General features: G+C 42.4%; 1 protein-coding gene across 2 annotated transcripts in view; it reads right to left on the reverse strand.

The window, feature by feature from the left end:
* Positions 1-1,865: 1,865 nt before the first annotated feature.
* The window catches only part of htr1fa (5-hydroxytryptamine (serotonin) receptor 1Fa), a 34,182-nt gene continuing 20,585 nt past the window's right edge, over positions 1,866-15,462 (reverse strand). Inside the window, exons 2-3 of one of the 2 annotated variants that reach the window (XM_049593829.1) lie at positions 5,267-5,381; positions 1,866-4,799 (exon numbers count right to left, since the gene is read on the reverse strand). In XM_049593829.1, the coding sequence (XP_049449786.1) occupies positions 3,605-4,798 (1,194 nt within the window). In that variant the 5' untranslated portion in view covers position 4,799; positions 5,267-5,381 and the 3' untranslated portion in view covers positions 1,866-3,604. Of the gene's footprint in view, positions 4,800-5,266; positions 5,416-15,462 lie in introns of both variants that reach the window. The other variant, XM_049593830.1, reaches the window with a different exon arrangement.

A 15,462-nucleotide genomic window follows, 5' to 3' on the forward strand; every position in this document is an offset into this window, starting at 1 on the left:
AGAATTCTGTTATAGCACGACAAATATGACATCAAGACTGATGAGACTATTACGCAAACTTCAATTCATTTTTATTTATGGGATGGTGGTTCAAATTTCAGAACAAATGGTTGACATTTCGCCGACTAGTCATCTAACACATTCTGTCTGTGAAAGTATTTTCACAGTGATGAGATTAGCATTGTGTTGTCAGTTATTATAATTAGGAAACTGTTCATTTTTGAGTTTTAGGCTACAAGCTGATTTTTTAGAACTATTGTGTCTAAGCAGAAGGTGTAGGCTACAGCAAAACTTGAACACACTTATACAAAAGAGATGGAAGTTTGACGTAGTTTGACAGATTATTCTTTTGTGAAAGAGGCCTTTTGCCTCATGTTTTCAAAACCCTCACAAATGAGTAAAAGCCAAATGTCTCTTAATGCTGTCAGTTAAAATACTAGTGGTAACATCAACATCAGTAAAGACCACTATTGTCCAGTGCTCAGTATCCCTCTACCTAGTCATTGTTTACTATGGTGAGGAGGGATTTGGAGCAAATACCCTTGACTCCTGAGAACATCAGTTGCTTTTTTAGGACCTGGATGATTCAGCGAGAGGCATCCTGTTCTCCTGTTGGAAAAAGAAACACGACCTTGCTTTGTTTGTGCCTGATGTCTCAATCCTGCACCAGTGTTCCCTGGGAAGTGTACAGCGTTGCTGTGTTTGTGTGCTATGGAGACTGGACACCTCCTCTCATAACACATGTGGGCTCAGTGGGGTCGTGAAAGCAATCTACAAGCCAGTGTGTACATGTAAGTAGATATAAAAGTTTAGAATATAAAATGTATAGTCTATAATGGCAGACTATTATAGCTTAAAGGGTTTTTATATTTCAAACTTTTGAAATAAATTGTACACTCAAGTTTGGGTCATAATGGTGCTGAGGCAAACACCACTGCTGAGACACAGGCTCTGCTCCTGGCAGTGTTAGCTCTGTAGCAGTGGTGTGTTCCAGCACGGTTAGCAGGAATCAAGAGTGATAAGCCCTTGTTTTCATCCTTGTTGCGTATGACACCCACTGCTTGTATGATTCTTCTTGCACAGGGTGCCTTATTGAAGAAGGGATTGCGCGGACCTCTAATTTTAAAGCGTCACTTAGTGAAACTACTGACCTAAAGGTAACACAGAAGAAGCTGACTGTATCATGTGCATCACAGGAAGCACTTTCCAGCCTGCAGCAACTCCACAATAACAGTTTGTGGACCTGGAACTGGGAATTCCAAACTTGTGAGAAATGTTGTGTGCAAATGTGGTATTTTTCTTCCGTCATTTTTAAAATTGACAATACAATTTCAATAATAAGTTTGATAAGACAGAATGTTTTTTTTAAAAAAAATATTACTTTAATTCTCACTTATATTTATTTGATTGATAAGGCCAAATGAACAACACCATATTTCCAGATTCATGAATCTCTAGAGGCTGTGAAAGAGCGTGATGCAGTTTTTAACAGCCCACTGGAAAGTCTGCAGTCTTACTGCCAGCCACAAAGGGGCGCCATCACATTAGTATACGGAAAACATCGTCTGTTCACATTAACAGCAGGCAGACTGAAATATGGGGTTGCGGTAGGCTAAATCATCAACATTCATTTACACATAAAGATTATCAGTGAGTTATTATTTATGTTATTCCTGCTATCACTCTCTCCATACACACACTGCACTTATGTCACACATACCAAATCTTCACTCAGAAAAGTATGATTAACACAGGAAAAAAACAACAACAAAAAAAACAGGAGAGCATCATTCATATGTGGACTGTTTATTATTGATTATTGAGACAGTGAGAGACAAAGAAAGAAACAATATACAAATACCGGTCATACTGTCAGAGATGTATGTGCGTGTATGACACACTTTGTATTATCTCTCTGGCATACAGTACACCCTCACACATGACTCATCCACAATATTTCCATCAACATATCGTGTGCCCTCTTGGAGGCAGTAAAGAAATAGTAGTTCTATTCCAAGTACTTGAGTGGGATTAATGTAATGAGGATTTCTGCACTGGTGGCTCTCACATTCATTGACCTATGGCTGTGTGGTGGGGGAGTCAGATGGGATGGGGTGTGCAATGGCTCCAGGATAGATAAATAAATAAATAATAAATAAATAAATACCCCACAAAATAACTTAAAGCAGTGATACTCAACTTACGGCCCGCCAGATGGTCCATCGACTGTTTTCTTATTCACAATAAAAATAAATGGATTCACACAAGGAATGTTATTTTTTTTTCTTTGTACTTTGAATGCTAATAAGGTGCCAGAGTGCATTAAAAAAGCATCCAAATAGAGCTTGTTAATAAAAAAAAGTGCCAGGACCCGGGGGTGCTCCCCTGGCAAAGATCTGGGCTGAGCTCCGAATGTCCTCAAATCCTTGAAACGTCCCTGCGTTCACCCGACCTGCTGAGACTGGATTCGCCTCTAAGTCAGGACAACAAACGCTGAAAAATTGGAAACAGGCAGTTCATTGATTATACTGATTAATGTGATTCATTCCCATCATTTTGCAAACGTGGCCCCCTCGGCAGAACAAGTTGAGTATCCCCGACTTAAAGAAACATAACATGTTGTGCAATACATCAATTAAAGTGGCAGTGTCCTATAGAACCTGTAACCCCAATATCTCAAGCCCTCTCCACAAGATAACCTTCTGAAGTGAAAGTGGAGACAAGCTCAGTTTTTATATTGGTCCCCAAGTATTTTTTTTAAATATAATTCATAATGTTTTATTAATGGTATGATTTGGTCCTAGATCATAAAACATTTTATTCATATTCTTAGCTGCTCATCCTAAACATTTAAAAGATGGCATGTTATGTTCAGCGTCGAGACGTTGACAAAAGGCAGGTAACAACTTTTCACTTTCAGATGGACAGATGATTTAAGCCAGTGTCATTACCATTACCTGACAAGACACTTCAACAATCTGCAAATTTTTATTTCATATTTGTTGAAGTGTTTTGCTGAATACATATCACATTCAACAACGTTTGTTAACAATCACTGTGACAGTCAATCAGGTAAAAGTGACCCTTTATAACATCATGGCCATGGGAAATCACAACTTGGTATGCTGTGGTATATTACACATGTTCTGTATTTCAGCCAGCAGCTTGGACTAGATAGACGGGAGGTCATTAGATGGGAAAGCCATAATGGTCAGCTATTTTAAGGCCCTTTAATGGGGACTAATGCTCAAAACCCAGACCTCAGAAAGGTCAGCGATGGCCCATTTTCTAAAAACCAACATGTCAATGTCCTTTCAAACATACCAGTTAACATCAAGGAAATCTCAGGCTGTTCTATTAATAGCAAGACGTGTACTTCAATGTGGAACTTTGCTGCAAACCTCATCGCTGAGCTGGTGCCACTGAGGCTGTTGGAGTGCCTGGTGGAGCATCTGGGAATGGGTGTCAAACCTGATTGTCTCTCAGGCACATTGAGTCAGTATTCAGTCAGTATTCTCTGACGGCCATCATTTAGTCTGTCCCCACCTGGTTACATGTGTACATGTGGTGGCATAATGGGTATGATCATGCACAATTGTAACCATCAGAGGTAATGGCTGCACCTAACAAGTCTTTGAAACGCTTTTTTGAAGTCTTCATTAAAGATGGTGTAGATAAGGGGGTTGATTAGCGAGTTGATGTAGCCCAGCCATGTCAGAAAATCAGCCATCTCCATTGAGGTACTGCAAGCATCGCAGGTGTTGACGATCACCTCCTTGACAAAAAATGGCAACCAACAGATGACAAAGGCCCCTATTATCAATCCCAGCGTTGATGCAGCTTTGCGCTCCCGGGAGCCTGAGATCCGTGGTCCTTGGTAAAACTGGCTCCGTCGTGACTCACTACGTGACTCATGCCGGCGCGTCTTGCTCCGGAAGGCCTTCACTGATGCACGCACCCGTTCACGTGGGGGCTCCTCATTTGAGGGTTCAGAGACAGACTTTTCTGGTGGGCTTATGGGCACCGGACTTCTCGGTCCCCCATCGTCGTCGCCTTCTCCAGCAGGGTAGGACGGGATCATGCTCCCATTGGTCATGCATGAGTGACGGCTTGCCCGGCTGGCCTCCCTGCGCATATACAGGGTCTGAGCAGCCCGGTAGATTTTGTAGTAGAGGATGAGGATGAGCATCAGGGGGATGTAGAATGCTCCAAGGGTGGAGTACAAGGTGAAGGCAATGTGATGGTGCATCATGATGCACTGGTCTACCTGCTCTGCATCCCCGCTGTAGTGCCGCCAGATTAGAGGAGGAAGTGAAATGAGTATAGACAAGAGCCACACCACTGCCACCATCGCCCCAGCCCTCGCCCCTGTGCGTTTGCGAGAGTACTCCACTGCATCAGTAATGGCCCTGTAACGGTCGATGGCGATTGCAGCGAGGTGCAGGATGGAGCAGGTGCAACAGGTGATATCCACACTTAACCAGATGGTACACACCACCTGACCCATGCCCCAGTACTCTTTCTGGATGTACATTATACTGAAGGGCATGACCAGCACAGCCACCAGCAGGTCAGTCACTGCTAAGGAGCAGATGAGGTAGTTGGCTGGGTGGTGCAACTTGCGCGTGACTCCGATAGCTGTGATCACCAGGCAGTTGAAGAATGTAGTCAGGATAGCCAATACAGACAGGGTCAGCGTAAGCAGGATCTTACTGGGAGGGGGTTTAGTGGTCTCCAGTGTGTCATTACCACTGCTGTTTGTGGCAAACACCCCTTCAGTGAAATTGGGAAAATCCATTCTGCAAGCAGAATGGAAAGGGAGTTGTGCATTAGACATAAAAGGAGCTTAGGGAGACTGTATTTTCAAAAAATCCTTTTCAGAGGACATCATTTCTTTTTTTTTGACAGCTGTGTATATTGTTGTTATTCAATCTGGTCATAATCTGGTATGGAATTTAGTCAATCAGTCAGCATTTTAGCACTATAAAATAATTGCATGTATTGTACTGTTCCACTCTCGCTAATTCTTCCAAACACTGACAGCTGATGATTTTGCTTTTTTTGCACTTCATACATAAAACATGCCAAAGTGGATGAAAAGAATGCTTTCATTCCAAATGTGCTTCTACAGATAATGGACTCTAAAGACTGTCTCCAAGGTCCTGAAAGATTAAATTGTTGGCAATGCTTTAAAAATCTTTATTCTATCTTTGCATACAAAAGTTTGCTGAACCTTAAAGGTAAAAATCTAGCAATCCTGTCCTACCTGTCTAGGCTCTAACGTGTTGCATCCAGATGGTTCAGTGTGCAGCAGGCAGTCTGCTCGGATCTGTCCTGCCTGCTAGCTGTGCCATCACATCCCCTCAGTCACTCAGCAACACCTGGGAGAGAGAGAGGAAACAAAAGGAAGAAATTCTGAGAAAGATATAGAGAGAGAGAAAGAAATCAGGAGGGGAGTTTTAAGAGAAAGAAAAGGCATACTTAGAGGCATCAAAGTAGAGATACAGCCAAGGATGAGTACACCTACACAACAGTAGGAATCACTGCAGATGTAGTGAATGGTCTCTCAGAGGCTAATGTTTGCACACCTGGTCAAATTCAAATTCTCTGAATTCTTTTTGGGTCTTGATCTGTGGCTCTTATTGGTCAGTTTAGCATTCACCAATGGGATTTCTGCTCCTTAAGTTAGGGCCAGTCTAGCATATCCCACTGGCTTGCTTATTAATTTGATTACCATGAGCTCTTTCTCTCGTAACATTACAGTCTAAATGCTGGTTTTTGAGGCTTTTCAAACTCAGTATGTTTCAAATTTGATAGACAACCTTTTTTTGTTGTAATTATTTCCATGAATAAACTTACATTTAAAGTAATATTTTGGCTGCTTCAATCTTCAATCCAAAAATATCGCTCTTCGTATATTGGGAGCATAATATATTGGTCAACCCGTACTTCACCAACAGCCACTACGATTAAATCAAAATGCTCAGGTATGACTGTCATTGCAGTCTCCTTCACTCTCCGCATTGCACAGTATCCTGAAGACATGAGTGGGAACTGTTGCTATAGAAACAACAAGAAGTACAGTAGTTTTACTTAATGTGGCGATGGAGCAGAGGCAGCCAAACTCTGACTGATCAGGTCTCTACTGAGACTGCTGGATTCCCAGAGTGGGGCCGGGGTTAGGTAGGTGGGTGAGCCAGGTGGCGAGGCTACATGACAACTGAATCAGATAAGAGATTTCAGCTCACTTAACCCCAACAGATGGCAAAGTGGCAGCTAATATAATTTACCATGGAAGCTTTCAAAGACCCTTCTTGACAAGTAGGGTTCTATATGGAGTCAAAAATGCGTTTTTATAGTTGGACCATCGCTAACACCCACTGGTACAATGTCATAACCTTTTATAAAAAGCCCCAGGTTGCATCAGATGCGAAATCCTGTGGAAATCATGGTCTTATCATCACTACAATATTGAGCACCTAATACAGTATAAATGTGTAGTAGCAGTGCAGAGGCACATGATGACTATTGTTTCACTACTCCATTCAAGGTGTGGGCACTGGCCACCCCGTAACCAGACTGAGTCACATAGGTGCTCTTTGCCTGGTGTGATGGTTGCACTGTATAAAAAAACGACTATTTATAAAGCACACTGACACAAAGAGCCCTTTAGATTATTGAAAAACACTGTGTTTATAAGTTTTATTTCTTCAACTGCAAATTATGTTTACTTAGTGTTTTTCTTGCACACAATTTGCAGGAGGCAAAGCTTTTGTTTGCGTTCCCAGCTCACTGTTAACAGTGCCAGAGCTAGTGTTAAAAACAGCATCTCTGGCCTGTTAGCAAAGGTTTTCAAATTGATTTTCAGGGTCGGTGCAGGAAAATTACTTCCTAAAGTGAAGTTTACCAAACACTTCAATAAAGCTCTTTGCTGAGGAGAGTCAGGCACAGTTCATTATGCGACACTGGCTGCAAAATAAATTCCAAATACAAATGGTTTCACAGCTATTCCAGAACAAATTGCTTCGCCGTGGACCAATGATGAGTGTTTGCTTCTTTATACCTGTGATTTGAGTCTTTCGAGACAATAAAATTGTCTTCCTCTGCGTTATGATGCAATTATACACTCTTTCCCATTTACCCGTGAATGAATTTGGAGGAAAACCTGACAGTACTTGAAATGCAGATTACTTTGCTCAGATAGATAGATGATAATTACAGCTGCACTTCTGTTGCGCTCTATGTCACAGCACTGATGTATTCTCAGTTGTGCATCTGATTTTTTTTTTTTTAGCGCTTGTGTGCATAAACGTATATTTGGATATGCATCATAAGCATAGTGGGGCATGTTTTTAGGAGTTGTGTCTGAGCATGCATGTATATGTTTATGCGGTGATTGACAGTTTGCGCTAACAGTGTGAGTCTGTCATTACGCGCGACAAAGAAATCATCTGCTTTTGTCCCAAAATTTTCTAAAACACAGGCTTTCTGTTCAAGGCCATCTGAAGATAAGCTCCAGTGAGCCGGAGTGAATATGCTCTCTGCTTTATTCAGAACGAAACCCAGTGCCCTTGCATGAATTCAGCAAACAGTGAAAACAGCTTCATTCACTGACTGATGGCCACATTGTTTTAAAATTATACAGTACATTTCAAGTTTGTTTTTATAATGTTGCCACAGCACATTATTCTCTTCATTAATGATCTACTCATTATGGATAGGGTGATGAGAGATAAGAACCAGCACATCCTGATACTGTTCAATAACTTTTAATAGGCTCTGCCAGATTTATTCAGCACTCAAATAACTGTCAACATTTTCAAAATCCATAAACTGGAGTTGGTTATTATGTGACTGTAATATCAAGCTACGGAAACACCATACGATGATGCTTCTGCAGTCTACAAGTAACAGATTCAGGTTGAGCAGATAACGAGGAGGCTGACAAAGCAGAAACATGTTAAGAATATTTCCTCCACATTCAGAGATGAAGATGCGGAGATTAGCCTCATCCATCCTCGACCAGTGTCTCTCACTCACAGCTCAAACACATCCCCAAGCACTCTTAGATCGGCACATGTACACACACACATATAAACACTGACTTCCCTCTAATTTCAAAAGGTTTGCAGCCACCGAAAAGAGCGTCAACCCTCCGACATTCAATCTCTTTCTCTCTCCTCTTACAAGAAGAGGGAAGCTGCATCCGTCACGTGGAGTACAATCTCTGAAACACAAACAGTTTGGCCGAGGCTGGACAGCGAGCTGCCAAGTGTTGTTGTGAAGGAGGAGAGTTGTGAAAAAGCTGACTGACAGCTCTGGAAAGATGCAAAATAGATGACTAACTGCAGCAGCATAAGACGGCACGGCAACTCTCATTTATTTGCCCGTCTATCTGTCGCTTCGTCTATTTTCATCTGCTGTATTTATTTAATTTGTCGGTGCTGAAGGTAAATGACAAAGTTGGCAAGGAGTAATACCGCAAGGGGCTCCCCGTTAGGAGATGAAACACTGTTTTTGTTTTCTCTGGAAAATGAAGTTGGAAAAAATGTCACACGTCAGTGAATGTAGAAAGGACTTCCACAGAAAAGCCCCCTAATACGATCATGATAAAGTAAAATAATAAACTGTGTTTTTATTGAATGGTGTAGGATGATATGAAAAAGTAAAGGGCTCAGTATGGCGCTCGCTACCTGTATTACATTCCCTTAATATTCCAGTATTCTTTTTTCCTGTCAGCTGTTATTAATTTTTAATCACATTTTGACAGATGAGACCACAAGCAAGATAATGTAGCTCCACATCAAGGATTAATACAAAAAAGTGCCTAGTGTTTGGAATTATGAGTGACTAAAAGACAATATATATATTCACGATGTGTGTCTAATTATTAGTGACTCATACTCACTGACCTGCATTTCTCAAAAGGGCTGATATTCCCATTACCCTGAGTGGGCTAAACTGTTGTCATGTCCACTTTGCAGCAGTCACTCTTCTCACACGTTGACCTTCACGCGTGTCACAGTTGGGGTTTTACTGCACCAGCGGATGCACACCGTGTCATCGTCAAACATCTCTACCTGCTTCATTCAGATAGAAGTATTAGCTGGTGAGATGCACCCCCCTGACTCCAGTACTGAACTGTTTTAAATGCTCAGCAGCTCCAAATGGGGCAGAGGTCATGCATCTTTTGTTTGTTTTTCCACTCTATGTGCTTAACTACATGTTGGGCACAGTTAAACTGGATTATTTTGCTTTGTCTGTGTTGCGTTTGAGTTGTGTTGACCTGCTTTAATTGCTGTAGATGCTATTTACACTGCACACATTTGGATGTTTTCATATTTACCTGGTTTGTAAACAGCATCTCTTTTAGTGATAGTGTTGAATGATACAGCTTTAGAACACACCAATGCATTAAATCAAATGGTAATTTTAACTTGATGGCTTGCATTTGTTGGTGTGCAAATATGTGGTATTTAAACTTAAAGGTTCTTAAAATCATCACCATCGTCTGTATATGTGCGCTGTAGGCTTCTAGTTACATACTGGATAGTGATTGGCCAAACTAGTTGTGATGTTATGAAACCAAACTTGTGGTCACAGTGCAACACGCAACTGAAACTGCTACACTGACCACGGAAGCCTGCGCTGCTCAATGTTATTTCTACACGAATGTTCAGCCCTCTAACAGGTAAAACCTACAAAGAAATGTGTTAACAAAAAACAAGAACAATCTGTTTAAAAAATGATAACAATGAATATTTCATTGTGCCAGATGCAGTGCAAAGCAGCAGAGCAACCTTGTCTTGTGTTTTTACATTTCACATTAAAATAAATCAATCATATCGATGCATCCTATGGTTAAAATGATCCAGTTAATTACACCTCCAAACCCTGCATAAACAATTGTATGAGGGATTTTGGGCCCCATGAAAAGTTATCACACTGGGCCCCACCACCTCAGGCCAAGCGAATTCTGCGCAAATACTGTAACCACACCTCCAGAACAAAATCGATTCATTCGCAGCCTTTAAAACTCTACCTTTGCAATAATGGTCTTGTTACTCCACTACATTTAGTTTACACAGTGATTTTTTATATGTGGAGGCAGGGCAGCAGAGGATGAAGCTGCATCTGTGCTTTGGCTTTGTACCAGGCAGAGACAGCTGATTTAGTATGAAAAGCTTGCTGAAAGTTAGGGTGTAATGTCAATGACGGCTTAAAGAGAAGCATAATGTAAAAATATAAACTACCAGAATCTGAGGCCACCAAACATTTGGTCAGCACCTCCAAGTCTGAGGCCATGGTTCTCTGCTGGAAACCTGTGGATCGCCCCCCCTGGTTTGGGAGAGAGTTACTGCCCCAAGCGAGCAAGTATCTCAGGGTCTTGTTCACGAGTGAGTAGAATGGAGTGTGAGATGGATAGGCGGTTTAGTTTGGGATTACATATGTCGTCTGGCCTGGGAACTTCTCAGGGAAAACATTGCTGGGGAGAGGGACGAATGGAATGCTTTCCGGCCTGATGTCCCTGCGACCCTGCTGAAAATGGATGGATGGAATCAGAATCTTGCATAAATATATTGGCCTCTAGTTTCCCAGCGTGGCACAGGGTGGCGAACCCTGCGCAGAGCTAGTTTCAAGCAGCGCAACCCGAGGCACGCTCAGTTTGGTAGTTTGGCAGACTGAGGTGCACTGAGATGGGTGTGGCGGCACAGCAGGGGGAGGTGTCGACAGATCCAGCTTGGCGCAGTGACAGTTTCGTGCCAAAAGGCTTCGCCGAAGGTGCGCTAAAAGCTCGCCAGCTGATACCAGGTCTACTGTCAGCGCAGCTGGAGCGCAGCCGGTGTAAGTGGAAGTTTGGCTGACGGGTGGACAGTGCGCACACGTCACCAAAACCTCACAGGCAGGTTTCCAGAATGTCAGGCACATTAACAATGCAATAAATACCCAAAAACCATTATTCAATGCAACTATCTGCAATCAGCACATAAATGTATCTCTATATCGACTGTCCCGTCACATCTGATGTCAGATCAAAGGGGATTGGCACCGTTTGGCACGTTTGGCACGCGTAATGGAAACCCAACCTGATTTGATTAACACAGCTGCAAACTAATGAGTTCACATCCCTCTCAGCCAACCACAAACAGCCACAGCATCAGATAGGGAGTATATATTCAGCATCTGTCATCTTAGAAAAGTCAAAAGAAAAGAAACAGAGTGAGACTGCGAGAGAGAAAGAGAGAGCGCGCGCACACGAGAGAAACGCAACATTGATTTACAATTGTGGTGACCTCCTCCCAGGCTACCTTTGCATCATCAGCCCGTGGAGGTCTGCTTGCAGTTCCGTATATTCGGACACTGCGAGCAGACCTCCCGGACCAAAACATCAGTTTCCTCCTGATGTTTGGCTGTCTGACACTGCTGCTCTCTTCTGCCATGGCGATTTGATTGGTGTGATGTGTGTAAAACCCACTCCCCGCCTTCTCTCCTCCCTCTTTCTGACTTGTGCAGGTAGGAGGGACAGAGGTGGGAAAGAGGAGTAGCTGTTCCAGCGCGCACGGTGTGCCAAACTTGCAAAATCCGCCTGGCCACACCCAGTTGGCGAAGCGCAGGTGCGCTGCGCCTCCACCTCGCCCGGTCTGAGGTCTTGAGGGAGCAAACATAGTCTATTTCACTATGGACTAAACACTATGGTGACCCCCCCCAAATAATAAGTTGTATATCTGTTACTCATGCCGCTTGGCTTGTTCATTGGCCAGGAAGCGACAGCGGAATGCTGGGCCAGGTACACTACTCTTCCCTGTGTGGGTAAGTTTATGCAAAAATGCTTTTAATAGTAAGGTTTTAGAGAAAATGCATGTGTTTACTCACTGTGAAGGCATGTGATAAAATGTAGCACAGGGTGAGTAACAAATGATCATTTGGGGATGAAGTATTCCTTTAATGTGAGAAACTTAACCCCCACGGGATTAAAACTGAGTAGGGATGGTACAGTAGGGACATGTCCCAACCAATATCCAGCAACTTCTGAATTGTCCCTATAGCAATACAGTAACACTGATGTCACCTTGTGTTTAGTTAGTGTCTTTGGTGGATAAACACTTAACACATCTCGCTCTCTACTATTAGTCCCGCCTCCCTAACTCAATGCCACTAATAGGACTGGCTTTGCCATTTCTAACTACATTTCAAACTAGATGTGCATCCTCTGACCAGTGTGTTGCTGGTGCATCACACTGAAAAGATGAGGGAAGCAGGTGTGAGTGGCACTTTATCAGAGGTGAGATGTTAACATCTGTGTGAACAATAAGGCACAGAATAGTGAGATTTATGCCTGATCCAATGAGTTATTGAGTTAGTTTTAGTTTTCCACCTCAGATGAAGGGCAGCAATGTAATGAAACCTCCGCCCTTGTAACTCCCTTCAGCAGAAGAGTGTGAAAACAGCCTGTCTGGACATAAATCATTCTACACAGTGAAACATACAAAAGAAGCAACGAAAAGCACATTTTTCAGTGGGGAGTGATGTTTTGTTAGTTGACCCTTCGCAAAGTCCCACTCCCAGACGCAGACTGACCATTCATAACGTAGCATCAGGTCAGCTCAGACCAGGGTCCAACAACACAGCAGTGCTCCATTGACTCTAATGCAATCATTTCAGTTTTCCTTCATTTTCAGGCTGGTTTTGTGGATTAGAGCTAAATGTTGTGCCTGGAGCACGTCATGTATTAATGATACTTGTTACCTGGAGAGGTTAGAAAAAGATATACGTTTCTTGTCTGTTCCAAAACCAAGATCAAACCCTGGAAAGTGTAGGGTTAGCCAGCTAGCTACTGAAGATATAGCCTACTGAATGTATACACATGCTGCTTTTGCTTACTATACTCGGCAGAGTTTCCCTTTATATTCATTGTCTTCTGTGTTGATCAGCAGTGATGTGGTGGTTCACTTTTACACTGTGAACTGTGGCCTATAGTTCGGCTTTAGCTTCTAATTATCTTTGTCTTTTTAACCTGTTGTTGCTGCTGAGTCAGTTTGACATCCTGGATATATCCTTCAAACACAGACTGTAGACCGCTCTGTCTGCTGATCATTTTCTCAAAAATACAATAATATTTCTTCAGGGAGTGCAGTTAGTTTCAGTGTGGGCTCCATGCTTTCTGTGACAGCTTGTCGGACCATCACAAAAGGCTGGGGCTAAGCAAAGGGTCAATTATCTATCAGCATCCTACAGTGCTGAAAAGGATCTATTGGCTCTTCTTGTTAGCATCTGTGTGTCTATGTCTTTTGCATTGTAGTTTCTGAAACAGTGATTTTTTTATGGGGTGGCATTGTCAGCACCACACCCAACCCTCAAGCCTGGAGGGCCAGTGTGCTGACTTTTGTCCGGCTCCTTGCCTGATGCCAGATCTTGTGGACAGTAAAAAGCTCTACCCTTCAACTGTTCAAGAAAACAGGTAGCTGGAACATCACCAAGGAAATCACACACAAACATCTGAGATGGCCAGGTCATGTGCTTAAAGTAAAACAGGGCCAGATCATGAGAGTTGCCTAAACATAGACATCACCAGGCAAAATAAAACTGGGCGGCCCAAAACCAGCTGGCACAGAACTGTCACACTGGAACTGGAAAAGATGAACCTGTCATGGGCAGAAGCACAACATGTAGCCAAGGATTGAATGCAATGGAAAGAGCTCACTGAAGCCTTACATCCCGTAGGGGATGAAGAGGAGTAAGTAAGTATGTCTTGTGCAGCTGGTTTATGTGTGCCCCTACACTCAGTCTCGCATGTGAATGAATCCCTACACTCAACATCAGACATGAATGAATTTTTAAGACGGAAGCCCCCTGAAATTTAATGCAGTATAGATTTGAACTTCATGAATAGTTGGCTGAGATATACATACATACATTAGCTTGAAGTGAATGAAGGCACAAGGCAGCAATTACAAAAGAATAACACCAGGAATGACTGATACATAATGCCTCTGGGAAGTTGGTCCACAGTAGAGTATGGAAGGGAAAAAGTTAATTTACAGAGGAGGATAAATGTTTCAGTAAGCACGGAGTCTTCTTATTTTCAGCTTACATGTATGTCACATAAAGACATGGATTTAAACATTAATGTAAGTTGTCAGAATCACCTCTCCACAGCAAGAAAATGACAAAGCACTCCATCAGCACACTTGCATGTAGACATAAAACATGATGGCAGAATTGAGCCTCGCCTTGTGACAAATGATGGAGAGAATCCTCAATCACTGCTATACAGGCTGAGATTAGTTATTGTGCACAAGCAACACAGCAGGCACTGAAAAGGCTTGTGTCACGCTGCAATGCTAACTAATGGGATTGATTTCCTCTTTGAGTAATGAGTACAGTATTCTAATTACGGCTTTTTGGTAATACCTTTAGTAACTTCCCCAGCACAGCTCATACTTTGGGTGATTTCACCGGCGAGCACAGATACTGTAGCGTGTGGTGCAGCAATTAGATAATTTGAAAAACCACTCTGATTAGTCATTCTCCATAATTATAGGAAAAAACATCCGCTCGAGCCTTTATCTAGTGAGCTGTGAATTAGAGAGATTCTAAAACCGGCACACATATTTGGATCCACATCAACAATACAGGTTTAGTGTGACTAAAGCAGTAAATGCCAAAAGCAGTCTGTACTGAGTTTAAAATCAATGTGTAATTGTTACCGGTGTCTGTCATCAACAGTTTCTTTTAGACTCCACGAGGGCATTCCCTTTCAGCTGACTGAGTCCTTTTGAAGCCAGCATGACTGGTGGTATGTTTGATCTGCACTCTTTAATTGGAAAGCACCGCATCAAAGCCCACTGTCACTGAACAGGCTGATCCACTGTTTACCTTCATTAAAGCCCCTATAGGACTTAAACATTTGACTTTGAGGCAGGCAGCAATGTATATAAGGGTCTTTAAAGCACAGTGCAGCAAAATAATCACACCAGTCAGTTAACACTTTGTATTCTCCAAGTTCCTACATAGCAAAGCATCATTGGGAGTTGGTGACATTTTGGGGAGGCACTGGATACACACAGTTGCATGAAAAATTACTTTCCTCTCTACATCACTGAACATCTTGACAGCACAACTGCCTAGTCCCACCAATCATCTGTCTTTGACCTCACACAAGTCACCAGCTTACTGTGGGGAAACAGCTGTGTGTGTCATCACCTTCTCGTCATTAGACTTCTGCTGCTATCCAGGTATAATGGAGGTAAATAGAGACATATTACGAATGTTACATCTTAATCTCACAAGAACTTCAAAATATTTTGGTTGTCTGTAGACAAGTTTGTAAAAAGATTTTATAACATATTTCCTTTCAGAACAATGCTTGCTTTGTTAACATTACAAAGCTCCTCAGTCAAGTTAATTCTATTAATATATCAAAAATCGGCAGCACAGTGATGCAGTGGTTAGCATAGTTGC

The sequence above is a fragment of the Epinephelus fuscoguttatus genome, linkage group LG13 (genome assembly GCF_011397635.1).
Source record: "Epinephelus fuscoguttatus linkage group LG13, E.fuscoguttatus.final_Chr_v1".
Classification (NCBI taxonomy): Eukaryota; Metazoa; Chordata; class Actinopteri; order Perciformes; family Serranidae; genus Epinephelus; species Epinephelus fuscoguttatus.